The following is a 24,231-nucleotide window of genomic DNA, read 5'->3' on the forward strand; positions in this document are numbered from 1 at the left end:
GATGATCGTCGAGAGTTGGGATGAGGTCCTTGACAGCATTGTTTTCGTGCCTGTATCTAGATATTGTGTCGTCGAAGGACGCCCTGCTGGTTTTTCGTTACACCTCCCAGTATTTTATCCCATTTTGTTGTCCTTCCACAATGCTTACACTTCACCGGACGTCCTACTTCATCTCAGCTTTGTCAACAATAGGATGCTCACACGAATAGGGCGTCCTGCGACCATTGAGGTGTTCCGGGCCTCAGATCTCTGCTATAAGAAGCCTGCCAGGACACCTCGTTTTCACTGCTTTCTACCTTCTTCTCATACCAGAGGCTGACTTTGATACAGTTCCAGCAGACATACTCAAACTCTTTCTTCGGCTACCTACCCCTTACCACCGCCAACATGTGCATCAAAGAGTTTCTCGCCTACCAGTGCGGCCATCGCTCCATCACGGTGGTCCGCCCTTGCCCCATGACCACCACGGGCCACAACTTTCCGGTCTGCTCCGAGTGCCCCGTTAGGGCCTTCTACGCCGAGACCATGTGCGCAGGCTGCGAGCGTCAACTTCACTCCCGCTGGGTCCTCATCCGCGAGTGGGAGCACCGCTGGCTTCATGAGCGTGGCGTCTGTGGCTGCGATGTCATCTTCCCCGGCCTTCTGCACCATCCTCGGGTTATTGGCGACACTTCCTCGGCGGATGATGATGACACCAAAGTCGCTACCAAGTCTGACACCAAGGAGCTCATGCTTGCCATCACCGACGCCCCTAAGGAGGTGGAGTCCTCGACGGCTTTGGTCCTTGTCGAGGCCAAGGACTCCTCGATCGTTGACAAGGGCAAGGCCAAGGACACCTCTGGGCACGACGACAAGTCTTCGAGCAAGCCCAAGATTCCGGCTCTATACAAAGAGGAGGTGACGGACAAGGGCGAGCGCCGTGTCGCTGTCCGCCTGCCCGGCCTCTTTGCCGTCGAGTGGCAGGCCGACCATCGCGCTCTTCATGAGGCCGGCAAATGCACCTGCGCTGCCGGAGCTGGTCTTTACAACCCCGACATCACCATCGACAACATGACGCCCGCCGAGCGGGACAACCTTCGCCGCTGGCACGAGTTCGAGGAGGCTGCTAGCAAGGCCCACAAGGAGGCTGCCGACAGCAACCACGACATCACGGAGAAGATCGACAAGACCAAGGCGCGCATCAAGGAGATCACTAAGGAGTTCGGCAAGTTCACCGTCGATGACTCAGCTTCCTGCTCCAACACTTCTCACTCTCAGGGTGGCTCACTCCGCAAGGCTCTCACCTCGGATAACAAGAGTCAGACCAGCAGCCGCAAGAGCGGGCAGAGCAGCAGCGGTGAAAGCCACATCACCCGGGAAAGCTACATCGCCGAGCACGGCACCACCCCTCACCAACGCCGGATCGCCAAGCTGCGGCTGCTCCAACAGGTCTATCAAGACCAGCAGCAACGCGCGGGCCCCTCAACCCGCCAACACATCATGAGCTCCGTCCCGGGCCAGTACCAGCGCGGCAAGGGCCCCGTCCCGCACCTGGTCCTCGAGTCCCAGCCGGAGGCGCCCTATCACCCGTACACCTTCAACCCCTTCCAAACCGCGGCAACTTTGCCCGAAACCGCCACGGCCATGCCACCTCACCTCCAGCCGCACTACTTCGCTCCGGCCTATCCTGCCTTCGCCACGGACGACACCTTCACGGACACCATCCCGCACGGCGCCTTCCCCTGGACCTCGTCCATCACCAACGACCCCAACAACCCCAAGCTCGCCCGCGGCCGCGGCCCTTATGTCAACACGGGCTTCACCTACCCCAACCAGGCGGGCCGCGGGTTCCTGGGCCCGTCCGTGACCACCCCGTTCCACGTGTTTGACATCGCTGCCATGGCCGAGGCAGGCGGCAATGCCGGTAACAATAACAACAACAAGTTCCACCCCTCCACCATCCACGTCCACACAGGCTACCACGCCGTCGGCTCTGCGCAAGTCGCTATTCCCGCTCCTCCGCCTCCCCATCCAGGCGCCGCGGTCCACCTGCCCGCCGCCAGTGGTGGTGGTGATGGTGGTGGTGGTGGTCCCAAGCCGACCTCGGGTCTCGTCAAGCAATCCGCCCCCGGCACGAGCACGGGTGGTGGTCGCGCGACAACTGTCAATGACGGCAACAATGGGGAGAAAACCATTTGCGGACTCCCCATCGGCGCCGGGGCCGAGGGCGTGCTGCACATGCCCGACTGGAAGGAATGCAAGCTCCGCGACCGCCGGCGGACGGCGAGCGAGAGCGCCGTGACGATGTTGAGTGAGGAGGAGGAGTATTATGAGGAGTATGAGGTTGAGGATGTCGGTGAAGAGGAGGAAGAGCAGCAGAAGAAGGAGGATGTGGAGAAGTGGATTGAGGGTGAGCAAGACGATGAGGAGACGGAGGAGGAGAGGGTTGGTCGTGGTGGCCAGCGGCGTCCCGGGGTGCGGAGGAGTCTTTCTGTTGGGCCGTGAAGGGGGGAGTTGAGTGGGAGGTATGTTCTGTTGCTCCTCTACCCTGAAATGAGTTGTCGCTAACCAAGCCAACAGAACTTGTTCAACAGAGTATTGTACCGGCTATTCCACCAGTTTTGGAGCACCTGACAAGGCGACGGGTAGCAGCAGTTTCTTCCGTCCCTGCGCTGGTTTACCGTTCATCAAGAGCACTTGAGTCTTCGCACACCAACACCAACACGCGTCTTAGCCACCCATCGCCTGATTTCCTGCCGCTTTCAATTCCCGCCTCACAAGGGGAACGACCAGGGAAGGTGGACGGGCAAGCACATAAGCCTTGACTGCTGCCTGCGTAAGTCAATTCCCGAGATAACAGTGAAGTCGGGTTGCTAACGGCTCACTTCTCAGCTTCCCAGGGTCCAGCGACATTGACACGGCCTCGAGCCGAACGGAGAGAGCGGAGGAAGGACATCAAGAGCGGAGACAGAGGCAGACAGATTGATGCATAGAACTGAGGGGGACGACGGGGAAGGCTGGGAAGACACATACCACGCCACCGTCCCCCAAAGCGCTGAGGTTAGACGGCCAGGAGACACCGCACTTCACCGTTCACCAAACGCGTTGCTTTACCCATCCAACCAAACCAACTCCAATTGTCACGGAAACAAATTTCACACCACCGCCACCGATTCGCGATGCTTTTTATCACTCAACCCACCATCAAAATGCGGAAAATTTCTTCTTTTCCTTTCTTCAAGCAACCTCGGCGATATACACATCATCACCGTCATCATCACCCTTCCCTCTGCCACAGTCTTTACCGATCAACCTCACCTAGACAGCCAGAGTTAGCACATAACCATAGCGTAGACTTTAACATCATAAAAAAATGGTACTTACCAAACACCAAATCCATGGTGCCAATGACGGCAACAGCATCAGCAAGCAAGTGACCCTTCGCGACGTGATCGAAGCCGCCCAGGTGAGCAAAACCAGGGGCGCGGATATGGACGCGGTACGGCCTCTCGCTGCCGTCGCTGACGACGTACACACCCATCTCACCCTTGGGGGCCTCGATGGCCGAGTAGGTATCACCCGGCGGGACGGCATAGCCCTTGGTGTACAGGAGGAAGTGGTGGATGAGGGCCTCCATGTTCTCCTTCATGGCGGAGCGGGGCGGGGGCGAGATCTTGTAGTCCTCGACGCGGACAGGGCCGGGCGGCATCTTGTTGAGGCACTGGTGGATGATGCGCAGGGACTGGCGGAACTCCTCCATGCGGCAGAGGTACCGGTCGTAGCAGTCGCCGTTGACGCCGACGGGCACGTCGAACTCGACCTGGTCATAGGCATCGTAGGGCTGGCTCTTGCGGATGTCCCACGGCACGCCGGACCCGCGCAGCATGACGCCCGTGAAGCCAAGGTTGAGGGCATCGGCGGCCGAGACGACGCCGACGCCCTTGAGACGGTTGATCCAGATGCGGTTGTCCGTCAGCATCTCCTCGGTCTCGTCGATGCGGTCGCCGAACTGCGTCGCCCACTGGTAGATGTCATCGAGCAGACCGAGAGGAATGTCCTGGTGGACACCGCCAGGGCGGACATAAGCGGCGTGGAGACGGGCACCAGAGACGCGCTCGTAGAATTCCTAGCCAGAAGTTAGATTGGGTCTGGACATTGATCTGACATAATAATATATAGTACGCAGCATTTTCACCCCGTATGTTTTCCCATGACATGCAATGTTCCCAAAAGGCGGGTTCCATAGCTCAGGATGCAACCCTGGGCGTAAACCAGAAATAGAACCACTCACCATCAGCTTCTCACGCTCTTCGAAACCCCACAGGAAAGGCGTCAGGGCGCCAACGTCCATGGCGTGTGAGAGGACGGACATGAGGTGGTTCAGGATACGGGTGATCTCGGCAAACATGGTGCGGATGAACTTTGCGCGCTCGGGAATCTCGATGTTGAGCAGCTTCTCAACAGCCAGGGAGAAACATTGCTCGTTGGTCATCATGGAGACGTAGTCGAGACGGTCGAAGTAGGGGAGGGCCTGCAGATAGGTGCGGTACTCGCAGAGCTTCTCGGTGCCGCGGTGCAGCAGGCCGACGTGGGGATCGGCGCGGACAATCTCTTCGCCATTGAGCTCCAGGATCAGACGCAACACACCGTGGGCGGCAGGGTGCTGGGGACCGAAGTTGACGGTGTAGTGACGGACCTTGCGGTCCTCGACCGAGATGTCGCGCTGCTTCTTGATGCCGCTGGCCTCGGCAGATGCGGGGTCGGGGATGTGCAGCTGCTCCTCGAGCTCGGAAAGGCCGCCACCAGGGGCGAAGTCGGGGCCGGTCGGGACGAGGCGTGTGCCCTGGTACTCGTGGATGGCGTTGCTACGGCGGAGGACGGAGACGGAGAAGGGCCGGACGGCAGAGCGCGGGACAGTAGCGGCAGAGACGGCGGCGCATGCTCGCCTGGCGCTGCGGCCGGCAAGGCGATATAATGTGGCCGACATGGCGGCGGGTCGGAGAGGAGTAAGGCCGGTGAGAGGCGCGATATTTCGATGACGGAACTAAGTGCCGAGCAGTTGTGTTTCCTCGGAACAATGGGGATCGGGCCCGGACGTGCTGTCTCCGGGTAAGGAGCCGCTATTCCGGCGCCAATGGCTCAGCACTGGGCTCCGGGATTTGCGGCTGCTGTGGGGTTGTAAGCTTCCCAACCTCGCAGGTTGGCCGGGACAGCGATGTGGCGTGGGGACTTCTTTGAGGCTTGATGTCGTTGTCCCTCATGCAATTGAGCGACATGTCAGTGGTGGATGAGAGGAGCATTGGCCACTTGCCAAGTGCCAAGCCTTGATGGCTCTGCATCATGTCCCTGATTGGCTGAAGATGAACGTGGGGTCCGGGGTTTTCCGTTGAAGCTCAACTCTCACCGCCCAGCCAAAACAGGAAACCTTAGCGTTGCCTCTGCATCACCCCGCGCCAGCCGCAACGTGCCCCTCATACCTGACGTACCTTGAGTTGTCCATGAAGTGAACCGTCAACAAGAAGATCTCGTCCCGTTCACTACAGCTTAGCTCTGTCGCTTATTAGGTGCGGTCCTCCCATCTAGCTACTTGAGTAAACACACAAATACCGAGTTTGACTTCACCGGCTTCTCCCTTGGATGGATCTCCAGGTGATGTCTGCAGACTTTCAGTAGGTACTGTGCCTGCCTGCATCACAAGCTTTCCGGAAGAGGTGGAGAGCCCTCTCCAAAGTCCGGTGTCCCTACGGTGTAAGTGTCGAAACTGAGTTCATCCAGGACTCCTATCACAACATCATAAAAACAGAAAGCCGGTCTCGATCCCATCCAAGTCTAACATCTCCATGAAACTTGAACCCGAAGAGAGTTGGCGATCCCTACCCAGCCAGGCAAAGTCTGGACCCGAGTATTCTGTGCCCTGCCGGTCCCCCCCGGCTTGGAAACCCAGCTCAGTCACATGGGACTTCCTCTGTACATGAAGCTATCCATTTGAGACCATAGCGGTTGTTGTTTTTGACCTGACTGTGATCCACATTTCCTTTGCGAGATGGAGGACATCAAATGCCAAGATGAACTTGCCGACGTGAGGCTGGCTGGACTGCGAGACGATTGGGACTCGTCACAGCTGAACACGATACATGCCAGGTCTACAAGGTGGACAGCTGAGCACGGGGTGTTTGAGGGAGCCTGAGCTTTACGATCACTTTTCAAAATGCAGGACTGCAGGACTGAAGGGAGAAAAGGTTAAATAAGCCCATCACCGTCCACCGTCCATGAGACTTAGCTACTTGACAAAACGTTCGCACCGAAGCACAGCCGTCGGCCGTTGTTTTGCTCTTCAACCCGGAATACGACACGCTCAAAAGACTCAGAGTCTGCTAATCCTTCCTTCACTACTCACCATGACCGACTCTGCCAGAGACAAGGAACTTGAGGCTGCCGTCTCCGCCAAGCTCGACCCCAATGGCGCCCTGATCGATGTCAACGAACTTCAGTCCACTATCACGCGCCAACTTGATGCCGCCAACACCCCAGAAGAGCGCAAGAAGCTTGAGCTTGCTGTCTTCAAGGCCCTCACGAAAATGGCCTCCGATGCAGTTCCCTTCGGTTCTTGGTATGTACACGATGCCTTGCCCCCTCCTCCCCTGTTACACAAACAGATATATTTCTTCGCGAATGCTTTCATAAGCTCACAGCGCTCTCCTGCCCCTTAGGAAAGATACTCCAGTCATCAAGATGAAATTTAACAGGAGAGGCACATTCATTGAGAACGATCAAGCCGCTGACGATGGCGGAGAGGTCATCTTTCATGTTGCCTCATCCGTTGTGGATCAATGGTCCACTCTCAAAGCGCACGTTAAAGACAACGTTTTAAATCTCAAGTGGTTTTCGGCGGATATTGGCCAGGTTTTATACAACTGGCTGCACCAGAAGAACTACTACCTGGTGACGGTGTCGCCCCTCGCCGTGGGGAATAACGCGATTAATCAAACCAAACACCCTGTCATCATAACATTGCCAGGGATCGAGCCTGTCTACACAGACACCCAGGGCATTGCCATGATGAGGCAGGTCCTCAACGTTTGCGCTGTGGCTCGGATTCTCGGTCTCACCGACCTTGAAAAGACGGCTAGGTCTCATCTCGAGGTGGGACTCTGGCTTGTCGGCCTCAAGCCAGCGATCGTGGCCATGAAGGCCACCCTTGGATACCTCTCGATCTTTTTGGACAAGCTCAAAGAGTTGGAAAACGAGGAGATTGCTCGAAATGACCTCGAAAAGTTGTTGGGTATTGAGCCACGGTTTCTGAGCGATTTCTTGCCTCCAAGCCTAAACCCGATATTTCGATGGATGGTCGTCTGCAGTGGTGGTGGCCTTGAACACGGCAGGAACTGGAAGACACCAGAGTGGCCAGCCTGGGTCGCGAAGCTGACTGATCTCTATATCATGTACATGGCCGCTACCATCTGGCGCTTTGGTTGAAGGATTCTGTGGGCTCAGCGTGACGGAGGGAGGCTAATTGGGTGGCAGATGGTCATAGGAAGGTCTCAAAGTAAAGCCTTGTGCCTAGCTGAGCTGTTCAGATATTCCTGAATCGAGATAGTTCAGGTTCCTCACCTTGGACTATGGCCAGTGGGTGAATGAATGAAGCTCGATTGCCAAGAGGCCGAGTCACGTAGGCACATACAATGGAGTACGTACCTGGCTTTGCATGCCAAGCCAAAGGCGGTATGAATTTCCCCTGCGATAAGAAAATTCTGCCACGGCCGATAAGAGACACCAAGAGAATTTCCAGAGCTCGCTCTCTCAGGAACACCCCGCCAAACTCCAAACCACCAGAGATTGACCGCTCACAATGCCTCACAAACCGCCAACAAAAGAAGAGCTGGAGCGGCGAAAGGTATGCGTGTATAGATCCTGTCCTCAAGCTTCCCGAAAGTATAACCCCGCTGACATGGCTTCAGATCGTCGGCATCCACGAAGAGACCGTCACCAATGTCTCGGCCAACGACTTTCCCATGACCTACCCCGGTGAGGACCATAGTTGGGACATTGAGAAGTTCAAGCGAGACTTTCGCATTGAATTCCACAAAAATGATCCCTTCGAGGCCTCTTTCTCGCTCATTGGCTGCGATGCCTCCATTGCCAATGCCTTCCGCCGCATCATGATCGCCGACATTCCCACTCTCGCCGTCGAGACCGTCTTCATCAACAATAACACCTCCGTCATTCAGGACGAGGTCCTCGCCCACCGCCTGGGTCTGATCCCCTTCACGGGCGGCAAGGAGGGCCTGCACAAGTTCCTCAAGTGGTGGAAAAAGCCGGCCGACGAGTCGCAGATCAACAACAGCTACTACGACTTCAACACAGTCCTGCTGCGCCTCGAGGTGCGATGCGAGCACAACGAAAACGCGGCTCCTGGGGAAACCGACCCTACCAAGCTGTACAAGCACGCCCACGTTTACGCCCGCGACATCGAGTTCGTCCCCGTCGGCCGCCAGACCCGCTACTTCTCGGGCGACGACGCCATCCGCCCCGTCAACCCGGACATCCTCATCGCCAAGCTGCGCCCGGGCCAGGAGATCTCCCTGACCATGCACATGCACAAGGGCGTCGGCTCGGACCACGCAAAGTTCTCCCCCGTCGCCACCGCCTCGTACCGCCTCATGCCCGTCATCCAGATTGAGCGGCCCATCCTCGGCAAGGACGCCGAGAAGTTTGCCCGTTGCTTCCCGAAGGGCGTCATCGGCCTCGAGCACGTCACCAAGGAAGAGGCGGCCCAGAAGGGCAGCGGGTATGAGGGCCACGAGGGCGAGCTCAAGGCGGTGGTTGTCGACCCCATGCGCGATACCGTGAGCCGCGAGTGTCTCCGCCACGAAGAGTTCAAGGGGAAAGTGAAGCTCGGTCGCCGTCGGGATCATTTCATTTTCCTTGTCGAGAGCACTGGCCAGTGGGAGAGCGACGCTATTTTCCTTGAGGCTGTAGCGCACCTCAAGAAGCGTGCTCAGGATCTGGAGAGGCAGGTTGTTAACATGGTGAGGTAGAGAAAGAGTGCGGGAAAAGAAAAGAAACAGGGGTCAGGAGAGCAGAGGGTAAATGTTGTATCTAAGGGGGTATACCCAGATTCTTTTTGTTCATGTATCCTCGAACATGGGGCTCGGCGTTTCGGTTCGGTGTTTACATAAGACGGGGAGTAGTTGGCCATTTAGCATGTCTGGTGTCATTTTGCCTGGACAGGCATTGTTGAGATAAAGAAAATAAATCATCAAGGGTGGTTGTCATCATCGTTTCGGAGTGTCTTCGTATGGTCTATGCCGTCAACTCCAGAGTTTCTCATGTATGTCAACTTCTCCCATGCCCGAGAAATGTACCTGGTATCGGCATGGTTCTCGACGATCCCAGCATCCATTCCTAGCAAAAGCCTTGTTCATATTCATCCGTGTTCCCATGTCTCCCAACGCCTGGCGATGCTCCCGATTCTAAAAGCAAAAAGTAGCAAGCATACGTGACTGAAATTTCCCCTCCGCAGACACCATCAACATCTCACGCTTTGAACCGCAGCCTAAACTTGAACACAACCGTCGGAAACCCAGGATCCGTGACGGTAATTTCCTGTCCATCCGCCAATCCCAACTCCGCCAGGGTCTTGTCCAGATTCGCCCTAGTCTGCTTCTCCAAGCTCTCCGGGACGCGCATGTACAGCGTCTTGCCCGCGGCGCGGGCGCTGGGCTTCTTGAGCTGAGCCTCGGGCCTGTCGGCCAGCGAATCCAGCAGCTCACCGAGGGTGAGCTTCGCCCCGCCATTGACGGGCAAATCGCGTGGGCCGTCGCCGCACACAGGGCAATCCAGCTTGCGCTCGTGCCGGAAGGTGTAGGTGTAGATGCTGTCGTTGCCCGAGTACATCATGTAGGTGTTGATGTCGCTGGCGCCGAGGGCGGGGGCGCAGTTGGAGGCGATCTTGAGGGCCTCGTTGCAGCACGCCGCGGCGATGACGCTGTTGGTCGCGGCGATGGCGGGGATGATGTTCTTGACCACGCCCTGCGTCAGGGAGTAGGTGACGCCTTGGATGTTGAACTCCTGCGCGCGGGCGAGGGCTTTTTGGTACAGCCAGTTGATGTGCTCCGGGTCGTCCTTGTCGAGGACGGGGAAGGGCTTTTCTTGGTCCCAGGCAATGACGTGCGCCCATTCGATGCAGTGCTCGGGCTGCCGCGGGATGCTGGCGAGCGTGCACAGCGGCACGGCGGCGCGAGGAGCGTGCATGTCGAGCTGGCACTCGATGCAGGAGGTGACACGCGGGATGATGACGCGGGCCTGGCCTTTGAAGCCCTCGGTGCCTCCGTCGATGAGGGGTTTGAAGCTGTCCGGTGCATCTTCGTCGGCCATGTTGACCAGGGTCGCGTTGATCCAGCGGCGGGCTTCGATGCTGTCAAGGCCGCAGACAACCAGCTGGAATTGCATGTAAAAGTCCTCGTCGAAGTCTTGGATGCGCTTGTTGTGGGGCGTGATCCTGACACCGCGCACCCGGCGCTCGACGAAGCGCGCGGCAACCTCGGCCTTGGACTTCCCGACGTCTTCCTGGCGGAAGAGGAACTGTCGGTTGAGGTTGGAGATGTCGATGGTGTCCATGTCGATGACGTGAATATCCTTGAACCCGGAGAGGGCTAGGTTCTTGAGGATCTCACAGCCTAGGCCGCCGGCGCCAATGACGAGGATCTTCATGTTGTCCATGGCAGCAGCTACCTGGTCTCCGCTGAATATCTCGTCGATGGTGAACGGACCGGGCCGGGTCCGGACCAGGTCGAGGTAGCGCCATCGTGCGGGCTCGGACGAAGGATAGACCTCGGAGGACATTCTGGATGGTGACCTGGAAACTGGAATATGGTTTCGTGTCTTGGGTTTATCTGGGTGGAAAATGGAGATGTTCTAATCCAAGAAATGCCCGTTTGAAGGTTGAGGAGGTCGGAGCTGGGCTGAGGTTGGGGCCTGGAGCTCCGACGCCGTGTTCCCCACCATTCCAGGCACGCGGGGCTTGGCAGACGGGGAGACCCACTTTTCTTGTTTCTGCTGCTCGGAGCTTGGCTCTTGGCTTGGAACCTTCCCGTCTTACACCATCTTCTCTCACCCTTTCCGGGCGACCACCAAGTCGGGTTGCATGATACCTAAAAGACACCAGCCACCAAGGTTCCTTATGGGCTATTCATAATGCCATTTTGGACGTCCTATCGACACTTTGCCTGAAAAGAACCGTTGACACAACCTGGCTATTAACTAGCTCTCCGAACTAGAGGCAACCTCAAGCCTGGACTGGGACTTCACTTGGGCCACCTCAAACCTGGGCACCGTCCAGTATCAACTCCAACCGCAACCATTTGGTTGTGAAATACGCTCATCCAGACTATTAATTTTGTTTCTCTTGGAAACGTCCAAGTCGCCCCCAAGTCATGGAGGAGTTGCTAAGGCCAGCAAGCACCGTCCGGCTCAAATCGGTCGAGGCTGAGGGGAACTTCCTGCGAGAGTCAAAGCCCACAGACTCCCAGCTGGAGCCCTCCGCTAGCCAGAAACCCCGTGGCCGTGTCCCAATCACTACCGAGGAAGCGCTTGAGATCCTCAAGGGCGAGCCAGACTACGATACTCTGACCTCGACCCTCGACTTTCTCCATCGCCACAGCACTGAACGTCCCCCAATCCCGGATATCATCCTGCCAAGGCCCTTGAATTCTCAGATCGTTCAGGTGTTGGTCACAGAGATCATTCCGAACTACTGGGCCTTGCTTCTCGAGGATGCCAAGCCAGATGGTTCTTCAACGCTGGGACGCCTCCTGACCTGTCTTGTCAGCACCACGGGCATCAATGCCATCCTCGTGCGTATGAGAGCCCTTATCCAAGAGGCCAAGTCGGAGGCTGCGACAAAGATCAAGAGGCCGGATATTGTTCTGAACCTTCGCATCGTCACTGAACTGCTCTGCCGTCTTATCCAAGACCCTGGTGTTGTGGTGAATATATACGAGTTGTACGAGAGGGGTTTACAATCCGAAAAGGAGGCTTTGATGAAGAAAACCCTCCTGCATGAGGTTGTGGCAGCTCTGGGCAGTGGCCGTATCGTCTCGATTGTTGCTGAGGCTGAAGACATCATCAAATCCAACGGGGCCAGCAAGGAGGTCAACGACTTCTGGCCTGCCGATCCGGTACGGTACACTGAATGGTTGGGCCGGTGCCTCATCCGGTTGGCATTGTCTTCGTCAACGACAGAAGCGACGAGGTTTGGAGCAGATCTGCTTGCAAAGGCCCTGCGTCTTGGACATTTGGGTGAGTCCGGAACCAGCATCTCAGAAGAGCCTCACTAACTTGAACCAGATAAACTGGTATGGCAGCTGGTGCTAGGGCTAATCCTCGACGCGCAACAGAATGCCAACTCCAAAGGATTTGGCAGGTTTTTCGAGTGTCTCCCTTCCAGTGACCAGCGGAAGGTGTTGAACTCCGTCCTGAAGATGCTCTCCTCTGATTCCCTGGACCGTCTCGGTCGGTGCGAGTCCGAAGAGAGCAGCAAAATCATTTCTGCTGCCGCTGGAGTAGTGAAAGCAGCGATTGGTCCGTCAGAGAATGTCAAGAAGCACCTGGTGGATTGGTTGACTAGCTCTTCAGGCGCTGGCTTGGGAGACGGCATTGGCATCCGGCGGGCGGTCATGGCAGTAGTCAGTCAACATCGAGATGATTTGATGTCCGTGTTTGAGAAGAGCCTTGCCCAATTTGGAGATCAGCTCTACATCAAACATTCGCCAGTGTTGCAACAAGAAGGTGAGCTTTCCCAGCCAGATGTTAGTGGCAAACAACTGACAACAACCAGCACACGCCCAAGTGTTACTCTTGGCTGCGGGATACATCCACAGAACATCACCTGTCAAGCTCGCCATGGCTTTGCGTTCAAGCGCGTGGATGAACGCCATATCGAACAGACTGGCAGCAACGAACCAGAGAGTCCGCTTCCTTGGCATACTGGTGGGCGAAGCGCTCTCCGGACTTGTCGATAAGGAAGACAAGAGACTTAACTTCAAGATGGAGGAGACAGAACAGGCCGAGGGCAAGTGGTACAAGGGGCTGGTCAGGGTATCCGATGACGTTGGGCCGCTGGGACCATTACAGCGTCTATCGTCGAACCAGCCGCAGCCAAAACCTCAACCACAACAAAAGCCACAAAAGCCCACACCGAAACCGGCACCACAACGACAACAGCAACCGAAATCTGGTCTCATAATTGAGGAGCTTAGTGATGGCGAGCCCCCGGAAGAAGACGACATTGTGCCCTATGCAAAGCCAGATTCAGACCCTGAAGATTCCGATGATGACCCAACATTGATCCGTCGCGACAAGCCCAAGGCGCCTGTATACATCCGGGAGCTTATCCGGTATCTTCGCGATTCCGACAATTACGACCACCAGAAACTGGCTCTGACCACCGCTCCAACGCTCATCCGACGCAAAGCCGATTATGGAACCGAAGTGGCTGAACACGCCGAAGAAATTGCCTCGTTGCTGGTCGGCCTCAGCGACAAGTTCAAGATGGAAAGCTTTGACCAGATGAGGCTCCAAGGCATGATTGCTCTCGTGGTGGCAAAACCAGAGAAGATGGGACCGTGGTTCGCGAAGACCTTCTTCGAAGGCGACTACTCTATCTCCCAACGAGCATCCATTCTCGCCGTTCTCGGCATGGGAGCTCGCGAGCTCGCCGGCCTGGAGACGTCCAACTACGCTTCGGCAGCCGCGTTCCCCTCCAAGACCCTCCCGGAACGAGTCGAGCGTCTCTATCTCGAACACAACACGCTTCCGTCAGGCACACAGAGCAATTCTCTCAAAAGTCTCCCGAAAAATGCACTCGAGAACATCACCAGCTCTCTCACCGATGCCTGGCTTGCCCCATTGGCAGCCAAGGCTGCCGACGCAGCTACCGGCCCTGACGTCCTTAAGCTATCAACCTTCTCTTCGCGTCTCAATAAGCAACAAGATAGTGCCAACAACCAACAACAGCAAGCCCTCCTCGAAAACCCCAAGACCAAATACACCACCAAATCTCGCCCTCGCCAGCGGGCTATCCCCAACACCACGGCCCACCTCATCGCCACCTCCTTCTTTTCCCCGCTCATCGCCCGCTTCCAAGCCGCCTTGCACTCCACAACAAGCTCAGCCATCTCCTCGGCCCGCTTCCACACCGCAGTCTCCCATCCGCACCTTCTATCTCTTTACCTCCAAACCCTCGCCCTGCTCCTGCACGCCGCCGGACCGGGGACGTTGGCTCTGCCATCCATGACCGCCGAGCTATGGCGGCTGCTCCTCGGCGCACGCGTCCGCGCTGCCGCCGTCGGGGATCTGGCAGTGACGAGAGCCGTGTTGTTTGGGTTCCTGGCGCTGTTAGATGTGAATGAGGACCGCGCAAGGGATGTGTGCGCGGAGCTGGGGAGGGAGGTGGTGGAGGCGATGGAGTGGGTGGGCGCCGTGTTTGGAGGATTGAGGGGTGGTGATGAAGCCAGGGAGGAAGAAGGAGTCAAGGCGCTGGCTGCGGGGGTGTTGGTCAGGTTGAAGGAGGCGGTGGAGAAGTATCAGCTTGTGATGGTGGGGGATTTAATTGGGTTTGGGTAGAGGGGTTGTGTGTGAGGTTGTGAAGTTGGTTGTGGGAGATAAGGGTGGTGAAGAAGAGATGTTGAGGATGTATTTGGTTTTTTGTCACTTTAGCTGCTGCTATCATGTATCAATCCTTCCACGGATATTGGAACATTGTGTTAGAGAAGCAGCAGGAGCATTTTGACTGTAATTCCTCCTCTTAACCCTCTTGCCAATATCCCAGCCCATGTGGTGACGTTGAAGGGTATCACGTGAGATGTGGGACCGTCGATCCCCACTGACGCCATCGCGGCTTGGCGTTTCTCGACCCCCCGTCGATGGCGCAAGGCAATTGACAAATCAACAACATCGGCTCTTCTCGGGTTCGGCTTACCTAAGAACCACCTCACTTCAACTTTCTCTTGCTCCCGAACGAGTGAGTTTCTCGAACTCTTTTCTTTTTTTCTGAACCCGGCACCCTTGGAAGGACATTCTTCTAGACTTCGACATGGCTACTCCGGCTGCTCAGATCCGTATGTTTTCCTGCTTTCAACACGCCGGGTTCATCAACCCACCTTTTCCTGAGATCTTCTCACTGACACACCCATCCATCACAGCCTCTCTCTCACAGGCTGCTGCTGCCGCGGCGCCGGCCCAGGCCACGCAGGCCGCGTCCAAGCCTAAGGTTCGTCTCACTGGACCACCACACTCTTTCTGCTCGGTCCAGAGTTTTGGACATTGAAACAATTCACGCACCCCGTTTCCTTTAACCACCAGAAACTGACAAAATACTAACTCCTCCAGCCCTGCTGCGTCTGCAAGGAAGAGAAGTCGCGGCGCGACGAGTGCCTGCTCTTCTCCAACGCGGCCGACCCACAGAAGGACTGCCAGTCGACAATAGAGCAGTACCGGAGCTGCATGGCCGGGTTTGGCTTCAAAGTTTGAGATTGAGTGAGCGGGGGTTGGGGGATTCGGCGGACAAAAGAAGCGCTTGTCACGATACCATGCGATGCGAATGTACAGTATTTACCTCACGAGGATAGACTTGGGGTTGGAGCAATCACGGGTGTTCTTCCTTCGATAAATTCGCGAAACTTCTTGCAGCTTTTCACAACTCGGAATGTCTTACCATTCCCCAGCACACATAGCCACAGCCACATATCCGACCAGAGAATCAGTCACATCCCACACCATAAAACAGAGCAACGCCCGACAGCCTCCCCCAGCTGATGGAACCGACCGTTAGCCTCAATGCCTTCACACACCATCGCCCTCGCACCCACCCAACGCCAGCAAGCGCCTCCTCGCAAGCAATTCCAGAGCCCATTATCACCCACGCACCCCCGCCCTCGAACTCCTCACATCCTTCCTCCCTCATCACCACCAACAGCCGCATTCTCGAGCGAAGCAACCTCCTCTCTCATCACCGCCGCCGCATCTGCGCGATCCTTGTAAAGAGCGTCCAGCCGCGCCGCCATGGTCAGCACACGCTTCTGGTGCTCGGCCAGGCGGCGGGAGATCTGCGCGACGGTCGCATCGCGGCGGTCCATGGCGTGTCGGAGGTGGCGGAGGTGGCGGGTTAAGAGGGCAGACCTAATGTGGTGTGGGGGGTTAGTAGGTATTTTGAGGAGGGGGTAGGTTAGGAGGGAGATGCTGAGGGATGAGAAGGATTGCTGGGGATATATGATGGAAAGGATATTGGGGAATGGAGGGATTGAAACGTACCGCAGGTCAGTGAGCTTGGAGAGGGAGGTTTGGATGCGGGCGATGGTTTGGTCGAGGGTTGCTTCGTAGGCTGCGGCGAGGGCTGCGCGGTGGCGGTCACGGGCTTGTTTGGCCTGGGGATGACGGGTCAGATAGTTAGTTGCGTCCTCGGCTAAGTACGACAAAAGGGAGATCAATTCTCTCTGTTTGGAACTTGACATCCAGTGTCTTGGGATGATGGATAAGGCCTTCCCTTTTGCAGACGAGCGCGGGCAGCGCTAGCTTGCTGCAAGCGAGCGTTGTAGGCCTGATACTCCTTGTCTGAGTCGGCCTCCGTACGAGCCCGAGCAGAGCGGGATTTTCTCCGCTGTCTGGATGTGTTTGCGGCAGCAGACATGTTGGTGTGTTGTGGTGTAAGTGATGCCAGGACGGCGAGACGACAATTGCATTCAGTGTCTTGGTCTTGGGTAAAACCTCAAGAGAGCTTGGACATGTCGAATGCAATTGGGACCCCACACTTGCCAAGGCCAGATATCGCCAAGCATTTAGCGGTGTGCGGCGGCAGAATCATTCTGCGCCTGATGTCCGCCAAAATTTCTTGACCCACTTTGAACTTCAACGCTCCGTTCTGTCTCTCCCAGACGAACAACACACCTCCTTACCCTCCTCCCCGACACCCCCCTCCTTCCATACCTCAACCGCGCCGTGCGCCCTGGTTCGAAATGGGACTCGCCGCGGCCAAGAAGTATGAATTGCTCCCACCGACCATTGTCCACCGCATTCCCGCTAACCCACCACCAGCAAGCGCAAGATCGGCAAGGATCCGAACAACACAAAATGGTCGCGCAACACCGAGTCGTTCGGCCAGCGGATGCTGAGGGCGCAGGGATGGAAGCCAGGCGAATACCTCGGCGCTAAGAACGCGCCTCATGCCGAATGGCACACCGAGGCCAATGCCGCACACATCCGCGTCATTCTCAAGGACGACAATCTCGGGCTCGGAGCCAAGCGGAACAACGGAGACGAATGCGTCGGCCTCGACGCCTTTCAGAGCCTGCTCGGTCGTCTCAATGGAAAGTCTGAAGTCGAGCTGGAGGCCGAGGAGAAGGCCCGTGCCGATATGAAGCTCAACCTCTACGTACAACAGAAGTTTGGGCCCATCCGCTTCGTCCGCGGCGGCTGGTTGGTCGGTGACCAGGTCAAGGCCGCGCTGGATGGCGAGGAGAAGGCTCCGTCCGAACCCCTGGCGTCTAACACAATAAATGGCTCCGCAGATTCAAGCGATGCCTCGGAATCGACATCGAAGTCGGCCAAACGGAAAGCGGATGACAGCGATGTGGAAGAAGAGAAGGCCCGGAAGAAGGAGAAGAAGTCCAAGAAGAGGAAAACCGAGTCTGGGAGCGAGGATGAGACCAGGCCCGAAGAAGATCGCAAGGAGAAGAAGTCAAAGAAGTCAAAGAAGAGCAAGAACGGAGAGACGAGCACAGATGATTCGGCTCAAAGCACGAGTGCTGCAGTTTCCGAAGCGGGGGAAGCCTCTGGAGATGCCGACAGCTCTACAGACTCCAAGAAGTCCAAGAAGAAGAAGAAGAAAAAAGACAAGGAAGGCAAGAAAGAGAAGAAAGACAAGGCGAAGGAGAAGAAGGAGAAGAAGGAGAAGAAGGAGAAGAGGAAAAAGGACAAGTCGGAAACAGAGTCTGCAGCGGATACAAGTGATTCGGCTTCCCAAAGCAAGAGCCAGAAGAGCGATGGCTCCTCCTCCGAGAAGACGCCGTCTGGGAGCGGTGTATCCACGCCCATTGGAAGCGGCTATTCGACGCCTGTTCCAACAGGGGCAAGTCGATATATCGCAAGGTCAAGATACATCGCTCAGAAGAAGATGGCCTTGGCAGATGCCACGGCGCTTAATCAGGTGAGAACCCTACACATACCCAGCCTACACAGCCTGTTCTGGTTGCGTACTGACCCTCTTGCAGATCTTCATGATAAAGTCATAGGTGCTAAAAATAAAATAGTAACCGCGATCCCTTGATGGGTGGCATGTTGGATTCTCCTTCCCCCTACTTGTGTTGTCTTTGTGTCTGCTGTTTTGGAAGGAAGTCCTTCCTGAATGATTGCTCAACCACCTTATGTCACTTTCTGGGCCATTCACTACTTCAGGCCTAGTGTCTTCCATTATATATGCTGTTTGTTATCTTGCCGTGGTCCATCCTAAGATCTCACACCACCAGCCTCATCCCATTCTCAGCGACTCCCAGTATCTTTGTCCGACAGCGTTACTTCTCTTTCAGCTGCATCTTTCAGCCTGGCCCAACCTCCATCCTGCTTCAGTGGCATTCGCGCCTCCAGTCCTGCGCAAACATGGAAGTCGATGGACCGACCCAACTCGCCAACCCACCAACACGGCCCTCCTGGCTGGCTGAACTGGCGAAAGCCACCTTCGCGCGAATCCGAAACTTGCTGATCCTTCCATTCACGGGCTCCCCAACGAGGTGGACAGCCATGGGATTGATCCGGTCCTCGATGGCTTGGTGTCCCAAGCCCAGCGACATTCGGAAGCTCGCAACACACTAGGCGGAGAATGTGTTCCAAGCTCTCGCTGGCATCATGTTCGGGCTCTCGGTGGATGCCTTCGACTTTGGCTGCATGCTCTACCGACTCCATCACGGACTGTTCCGGGTCTTCACCAAACCCCTGGAACTGTTCGCGTTGGCAATTGTCTGGTTTGGGTGTCTGCTCCTCAGAACATCAATGTTCTTCGTCGACGTTGCGATATACATCTCAGGGAAAAACGAGTAGATGGAGGATGACAGCGAGGGTTGGCTACAGCATGGGGATACGGGTAAAGGAGCCGCTTTGGTATCCATGGATGACCGGGGGGTTGTGGGAACACAGGAGGGAAATCAGCTACATCAACGTGAGTGGTGTTTCTGGTGTTGATAAAGTGTCAAATGTGGTCAAGCACAAAGGGTGTCGTTAGGAGATTTTGTTTCCCCAGGCGTTTGAGTTTCCTCTTGTTTGTGCGCAGTCTGGTCGGTGGTCCAGCGAAGACTTGACGCACTCTTCAGACCAATACATGGCACGAGAAAACTTGGTTTGAAAATGGTCGGTCGGTCGCTGCAAACCTGTGCTTTGTTTTGTTGACCCGCGAAGTCACGAACCTTTCCTGCAAGCTACTCCCTTTTCACTTCTCCCCCTCCAAACCTTAACCTTCTCTCACCCACCGACTTCTCCCATCGACTGACTTCTTTACCACGACAAAAGTCGCAAACCTTGTCCGTAAACCCACTTCACTTTCACCGACCCCAACCTTCTCTTCTGTTATCCTCGAACTTCTTCACCAAGACGCCAGTCACAAGCTTCTTTCTGAAGTTCACTTCTCAGTCCAAATCTCACCCCTTCCTTTTGTCATCCCGACTTCTTTGCCTCGACAAGGGCCACGGGCTTCTTCCTGAAGTTCACTTCTCTTTTACGAAACTTCAGCCTTTTCTTCTCTCATCCTTCGACTTCCTTACCGCGGCAAAGGTAACGTGCTTCTTCCTAAAATCCCCTTCACTCCCTTCAGACCTCAATCTTCTCTTCTCTCGTCTTCCGACTTCTTTGCCGCGACCAAAGTCACGGGTCATCTCATAAGTCCGCTTCCCTTCCACCAAACCTGAACCTTCTGTCATCCTCCAACTTCTTGACCGCGGCACCAACCACAACCCTCTTCCCAAAACTCACTTCCCTGTCACAAAACTGCAACTTTTCCCTTTCCTCGTTTTCTGACTCCTCACTTCTCTACCACGACCAAAGTCACGAGCTTCCCTCTTAAAGCTCACTTCTCTTCCATCCAAACCTCAGCCTTTTCTTCTCTTATCCTCCAATTCCTCCCCGCGACACCAGTCGCAAACCACTTCTTCCAAACTCATTTCTCTTCCACCGAACCTCAACCTCCTCTGATCTTTCTTACATCCTCCACCCGCACCGACCTTTGCTTCCCAATTCAGGACAACTTGACAAGCAAGTCTTTCCTTCTCCTCACCACTCTCTTTCTTTTCCATTTTTCTCTTTTCATCATCCCCATATCGCCTGTTCACAAATACTGACCATCACCGACCACGACAGGACGTCGACCTGCCTTTCGATCTCACTTGTCAGGGCTTGTCTGGCAACTTCGATCACAACAATGACTGGAGAAGCCCAGGACAACCTGGCCAGTTCTGGGGCTTCGGCGCCAGAGCATGCAGCTTCGTATGCTGATGCCCTCCGAGGGAAGCAAGCGTCATCTACGACAGCCGAGTCGGCAGCCAAGTCGACTCTCGACCAAGAGGCACCCGATCAAGCTCAGGCTTCCGAGGAGGGCAAGTGGGAGAAAGTACAGAGCACATTCTCCAAGAAGAAGTCCAACAAATTTTCGAAGAAGAAGAAGAAGAAGGGGCCCAAGTCCAAGGGAAACGAGACTCCTGGACCAGGCACCTCCAAGCCGATCCATCGAGCCCAGTCATCAGCATCCCTCGCGTCTGAGTCGTCTCGTTCCTCCAAGCGGTCTCAACCTCAAGATACTTCGATGAAGCCACCCAATGTGTCGCGGAAAGCGGTCGCGGATCTTCCCAAGCTTCCATCCACTACGTCGCGGAATCGTTCAACTGATCTTGAGCCCCCATCGATGTCGCGGAACGCACTGATTTCGCCGCGGACTTCTGCGGTTTCTTATGCTGCAGCCCTTAAAGGCAAGCAGTCCGGCCCCTCCAGTGCTTCCAAGAAACTCGCACCTCACGGGACTGGAACAGAGGAGTTCCCGCATCTCCCGCAACCCGGTGACACGGCGACTGGAGAGTCACAGCAGCAAAACGCTCAAGCTCAGGAAATTTTGGAGGCTACCAAAGAAGCCAACGAATCTGAGCTTGATCACGATATCACCCGGACTCCTCATCATCCCGGCGCGACTCCAGTCGGTCCTCTTCTTGGTGACGGCTTCGTTCCAACCACTCTGACTTCTCATCACAGAGCAACTCAAGTCAGTTCTGGTCTTGATCACAGTCTCACTCCAACCGGCCCGACTGCTCATTGTCCTGAAGCAACTCATGTCGGTCCTCATCTCAGTGACGACTTCGCCCGGACTACCCCGACTGTTCATCATCACGAAGCACCTCAAGCTAACCCTCGCCTTGATTACAACGTCGCCCCGACTGCTTCTCAACACGCAGCAACCCAAATCGGTTCTCATCTGGATGATAAACAGCACAAGAAGGCTCCGTCCAAGTTTGTTCCGAATCCCCTCGCCCCTCCGTTTCCGGATCCTCGGACGTACACGAGCTCAGACGGTGCCACTTCATTTCAAGCTCCCAGTGAGTCATCTAGTCAGTACGGTTCGCCGCTGTCGACAACGAGCTCCATAACTCGACAGACGGCTTACAGGATTGCTGAGGTGGCCAACTTCGACGGGTATCACCAATCTCTCTATCCTCCCAATCCCCAGAAGGGCACCTGCCAGTCTACTGTTCAGCCGACCAGGCCGGAATTCACAACACCTGGGCCTACGAACACACAGGCCTTCAACCAAACTGTGACAACCAGTTTGGCCACAAATTTTCACCCTGGATCACACCAACAACACCACTCGACATTCGGCTTCACTGGATCGCCGTCAAGGATTGAAGGGATCCCGGCCCCGAACGCGGGTTTTCACAATTCTTCTCGTCATCCGCAGCACTGGAACAATTCACACTCACGTCAGGCCGTACCCGATCCCTTCGCTTTCCCCTCGCCTTCCTCGCAAGCCGGTCGTGAATACAATACCTCGCATCATCAACAGCATCATCATCCGAGGTCTGAGTTCTTTGGCCCGAACTCAACACCTCGTCAGAGAACATCCAGTGCTTTCCGTCGACCTCAACACACTCCAACCCCAGCGTTCCGCAACCATTCGCGCGTCAACAGAATGTCGTCACCCAGCTTCAATGCTTCGTCGCCGACGAGCAGCATGGCTTCGGGCGACACCCGTCAGTTCCCCCGTAGCCCGTCCTCCACTAGGACCGACAGTCGCGCGAGGACTGTCACCGGCAGCGTTCCAGTGCACGCGGCCAACCCAGGCGTCGGTCCTAGCGGAGGTGTTGGCTTCATGGCGTCGAGTGGTCCGGCAGGGATAACGTCGGTCCCTGGTCCGAGCAACGCACCGTATGCCATGATGGACGTTACCCAAGGCCCTTCTCCAATGCCGGCCGCTGCTGGCACTGTCGAGAGCTACCTCATCTGGCACGGGACCGGAAAGCAAATGCTCAGCGACACGGAAGGCCTGGTTGGAACCATTGAAGGCCGCGAGCTTGAGGCTCTCAGGGCCCAGGCGATTCAAGCTCATGACCAGGGACGCGTGCAGTAAGTAGTACCGCTGTGTTCTCATGCATTTGTGACATGTTGTTTAACCATCAATCAATCCATAGCCTTCTCAACAACCCTCACTTCTGGGATGTCAAGCTCCGCTGCGGCTACCTGGAGTGGAAGCTTCACCGAAACATTCTCTGCCGCGAGTCGCCAGTTTTCGAGAAGCTTCTGCCTCCCCGAAGGTCCGATGGCGGATACGTGGAGCTGGACTGCACCGTCATGTGCCCCATCCAACTCTCCCACGCTGTCCTCTACATGTACGACAAGACCAAGTACACGCAGTGGGTTCAGCCGACCTTCAAGGTCGACGCCGAGCCGATCAAGCGCGGCGTGTTCGCCTACATCTCGGGCTGCTCTGTCAAGTGCGAGGGGCTGATCAACCTGGCCCTGTCTGCCATTGCAGACACGACCTGGCACCTCCGCAAGTGGTTCGAGGACCTGCCGCGCCCCCAGCTCGCCACCAGCAACATCACCAAGATCTACCGGCCGCTGGAGGACGCCCTAACCATGGCCTTCGAGCAGGGCGAGAACCCGCTCATGTTCCGCATGCGCGCCCTCATCGCCCACACCGTCGACGCCTTGCTCATGTACATGGTCATCAACACCGACTTCTTCAACAGTGCCCTCGTTCCCCGCTGGAACGCCTGGCTGCTGCCCCAGGCCACGCACGACAACGTGCACTACGCCAGCTTTGGGATGTTGAACCACCTGTTTGACATCTCCCGGCAGACGAGCGGGATTGCGCGCATCCGCCTGCTTATTGACGTGCTGAAGAAGTACGATGAGGAGGCTGGCTATAGCGGCAGCGGTGGCGATGAGGGGGACGAGGAGTTGGACGAGGTAGAGGAGGAGGAGGAAGAGGCGGAAGAAGAAGCCGCCGAGGGGGAGGAAATTTATGGCGCCCAAGAGGGCCAGGCGGGCCCTGTGACTGAGGGTCACCGAGGCGGTGATGAGCTGGAGGAGGATGCGGAGAAGGAGGAGAAGGCCGCCGACGAGTCCTCCAGCTCGCCGGTGTTTGACGGCGCGGCCGGGGCCCTGCGGGAGACCATCGCCGAGACGGAGGCTGGGCATGACGACGACCCTGTCACGTCCCCATTCGTGAAGGGGAAGGGCAAAGCCCCAGGCCCGGGCCCTGCCCCGGCTGCGCTGATGGAGAGCAGAGAGGGCGGGGAGGAGGAGGTTGTGTCGGGGGTGCCAACTCCCGGTGAACCGCCCTCGCTGGCCGGCTTGTCGGCGGAGTCGGCGGATGCGCTGGAGGGTGAGGAGGGCGAAGAAGGGGTCGCCGCCGCCGAGGATTCGTCATCCGCCCCCACGAAGGGCTTTCTGCAGCGGATCGTGGAGGCCGCGCAGCGAGCTGTGATTGGGGGTGCGGCCAAGGAGTGAAGGGGAAGCTGCGAGGGAGCGAGGAGAGGGTGTACGATGGGGTTGACCGGGAAGAAAAAGAAAAAAAAGAAAAAAAGAAAAAGGAAGAGAAATGGGAGGAAATGTAGCACGGGGAGCAGGCGGGGAATTTTTTTCTATCTCCTCTGGGTGTTCAACAGTCATGTAATTTCTCTTTTCCTGTATCTCTCTTTATCTAGGGACAGCCAGGGTTTTAAA

General features: G+C 56.4%; 12 protein-coding genes across 12 annotated transcripts; 7 read left to right on the forward strand and 5 right to left on the reverse strand.

The window, feature by feature from the left end:
• Positions 1-387: 387 nt before the first annotated feature.
• VTJ04DRAFT_3627 (uncharacterized protein) lies at positions 388-2,484 on the forward strand (the record flags this gene model as incomplete). Its single annotated transcript, XM_069361548.1, has 1 exon — positions 388-2,484. The coding sequence occupies one exon, from the start codon at positions 388-390 to the stop codon at positions 2,482-2,484; it is 2,097 nt and encodes a 698-aa protein (XP_069222148.1).
• A 383-nt stretch (positions 2,485-2,867) lies between these two features.
• Positions 2,868-3,254, reverse strand: VTJ04DRAFT_3628 (uncharacterized protein; the record flags this gene model as incomplete). Its single annotated transcript, XM_069361549.1, has 2 exons — positions 2,868-3,063; positions 3,139-3,254. 2 exons carry the CDS (start codon positions 3,252-3,254, stop codon positions 2,868-2,870), a joined length of 312 nt encoding a protein of 103 aa, XP_069222149.1.
• A 26-nt stretch (positions 3,255-3,280) lies between these two features.
• On the reverse strand, positions 3,281-4,966 carry VTJ04DRAFT_3629 (uncharacterized protein; the record flags this gene model as incomplete). The annotated part of the gene is made up of 3 exons (XM_069361550.1): positions 3,281-3,297; positions 3,364-4,105; positions 4,271-4,966. 3 exons carry the CDS (start codon positions 4,964-4,966, stop codon positions 3,281-3,283), a joined length of 1,455 nt encoding a protein of 484 aa, XP_069222150.1.
• A 57-nt stretch (positions 4,967-5,023) lies between these two features.
• VTJ04DRAFT_3630 (uncharacterized protein) lies at positions 5,024-5,479 on the reverse strand (the record flags this gene model as incomplete). The annotated part of the gene is made up of 2 exons (XM_069361552.1): positions 5,024-5,219; positions 5,466-5,479. 2 exons carry the CDS (start codon positions 5,477-5,479, stop codon positions 5,024-5,026), a joined length of 210 nt encoding a protein of 69 aa, XP_069222151.1.
• An 898-nt stretch (positions 5,480-6,377) lies between these two features.
• VTJ04DRAFT_3631 (uncharacterized protein) lies at positions 6,378-7,455 on the forward strand (the record flags this gene model as incomplete). The annotated part of the gene is made up of 2 exons (XM_069361553.1): positions 6,378-6,589; positions 6,690-7,455. 2 exons carry the CDS (start codon positions 6,378-6,380, stop codon positions 7,453-7,455), a joined length of 978 nt encoding a protein of 325 aa, XP_069222152.1.
• A 373-nt stretch (positions 7,456-7,828) lies between these two features.
• Positions 7,829-9,017, forward strand: VTJ04DRAFT_3632 (uncharacterized protein; the record flags this gene model as incomplete). Its single annotated transcript, XM_069361554.1, has 2 exons — positions 7,829-7,873; positions 7,938-9,017. 2 exons carry the CDS (start codon positions 7,829-7,831, stop codon positions 9,015-9,017), a joined length of 1,125 nt encoding a protein of 374 aa, XP_069222153.1.
• Positions 9,018-9,516: 499 nt separating this feature from the next.
• VTJ04DRAFT_3633 (uncharacterized protein) lies at positions 9,517-10,824 on the reverse strand (the record flags this gene model as incomplete). Its single annotated transcript, XM_069361555.1, has 1 exon — positions 9,517-10,824. The coding sequence occupies one exon, from the start codon at positions 10,822-10,824 to the stop codon at positions 9,517-9,519; it is 1,308 nt and encodes a 435-aa protein (XP_069222154.1).
• A 590-nt stretch (positions 10,825-11,414) lies between these two features.
• Positions 11,415-14,604, forward strand: VTJ04DRAFT_3634 (uncharacterized protein; the record flags this gene model as incomplete). Its single annotated transcript, XM_069361556.1, has 3 exons — positions 11,415-12,279; positions 12,328-12,768; positions 12,818-14,604. 3 exons carry the CDS (start codon positions 11,415-11,417, stop codon positions 14,602-14,604), a joined length of 3,093 nt encoding a protein of 1,030 aa, XP_069222155.1.
• Positions 14,605-15,073: 469 nt separating this feature from the next.
• On the forward strand, positions 15,074-15,510 carry VTJ04DRAFT_3635 (uncharacterized protein; the record flags this gene model as incomplete). Its single annotated transcript, XM_069361557.1, has 3 exons — positions 15,074-15,098; positions 15,183-15,250; positions 15,370-15,510. The coding sequence occupies 3 exons, from the start codon at positions 15,074-15,076 to the stop codon at positions 15,508-15,510; spliced, it is 234 nt and encodes a 77-aa protein (XP_069222156.1).
• An 81-nt stretch (positions 15,511-15,591) lies between these two features.
• Positions 15,592-16,666, reverse strand: VTJ04DRAFT_3636 (uncharacterized protein; the record flags this gene model as incomplete). The annotated part of the gene is made up of 5 exons (XM_069361558.1): positions 15,592-15,689; positions 15,748-15,791; positions 15,928-16,158; positions 16,291-16,403; positions 16,484-16,666. The coding sequence occupies 5 exons, from the start codon at positions 16,664-16,666 to the stop codon at positions 15,592-15,594; spliced, it is 669 nt and encodes a 222-aa protein (XP_069222157.1).
• A 325-nt stretch (positions 16,667-16,991) lies between these two features.
• On the forward strand, positions 16,992-18,266 carry VTJ04DRAFT_3637 (uncharacterized protein; the record flags this gene model as incomplete). The annotated part of the gene is made up of 3 exons (XM_069361559.1): positions 16,992-17,014; positions 17,071-18,181; positions 18,246-18,266. The coding sequence occupies 3 exons, from the start codon at positions 16,992-16,994 to the stop codon at positions 18,264-18,266; spliced, it is 1,155 nt and encodes a 384-aa protein (XP_069222158.1).
• Positions 18,267-20,437: 2,171 nt separating this feature from the next.
• Positions 20,438-24,015, forward strand: VTJ04DRAFT_3638 (uncharacterized protein; the record flags this gene model as incomplete). Its single annotated transcript, XM_069361560.1, has 3 exons — positions 20,438-21,599; positions 22,164-22,626; positions 22,692-24,015. The coding sequence occupies 3 exons, from the start codon at positions 20,438-20,440 to the stop codon at positions 24,013-24,015; spliced, it is 2,949 nt and encodes a 982-aa protein (XP_069222159.1).
• Positions 24,016-24,231: the final 216 nt, after the last annotated feature.

Source organism: Mycothermus thermophilus (assembly GCF_041956435.1).
Source record: "Mycothermus thermophilus strain CBS 625.91 unplaced genomic scaffold VTJ04scaffold_2, whole genome shotgun sequence".
NCBI lineage: Eukaryota > Fungi > Ascomycota > Sordariomycetes > Sordariales > Chaetomiaceae > Mycothermus > Mycothermus thermophilus.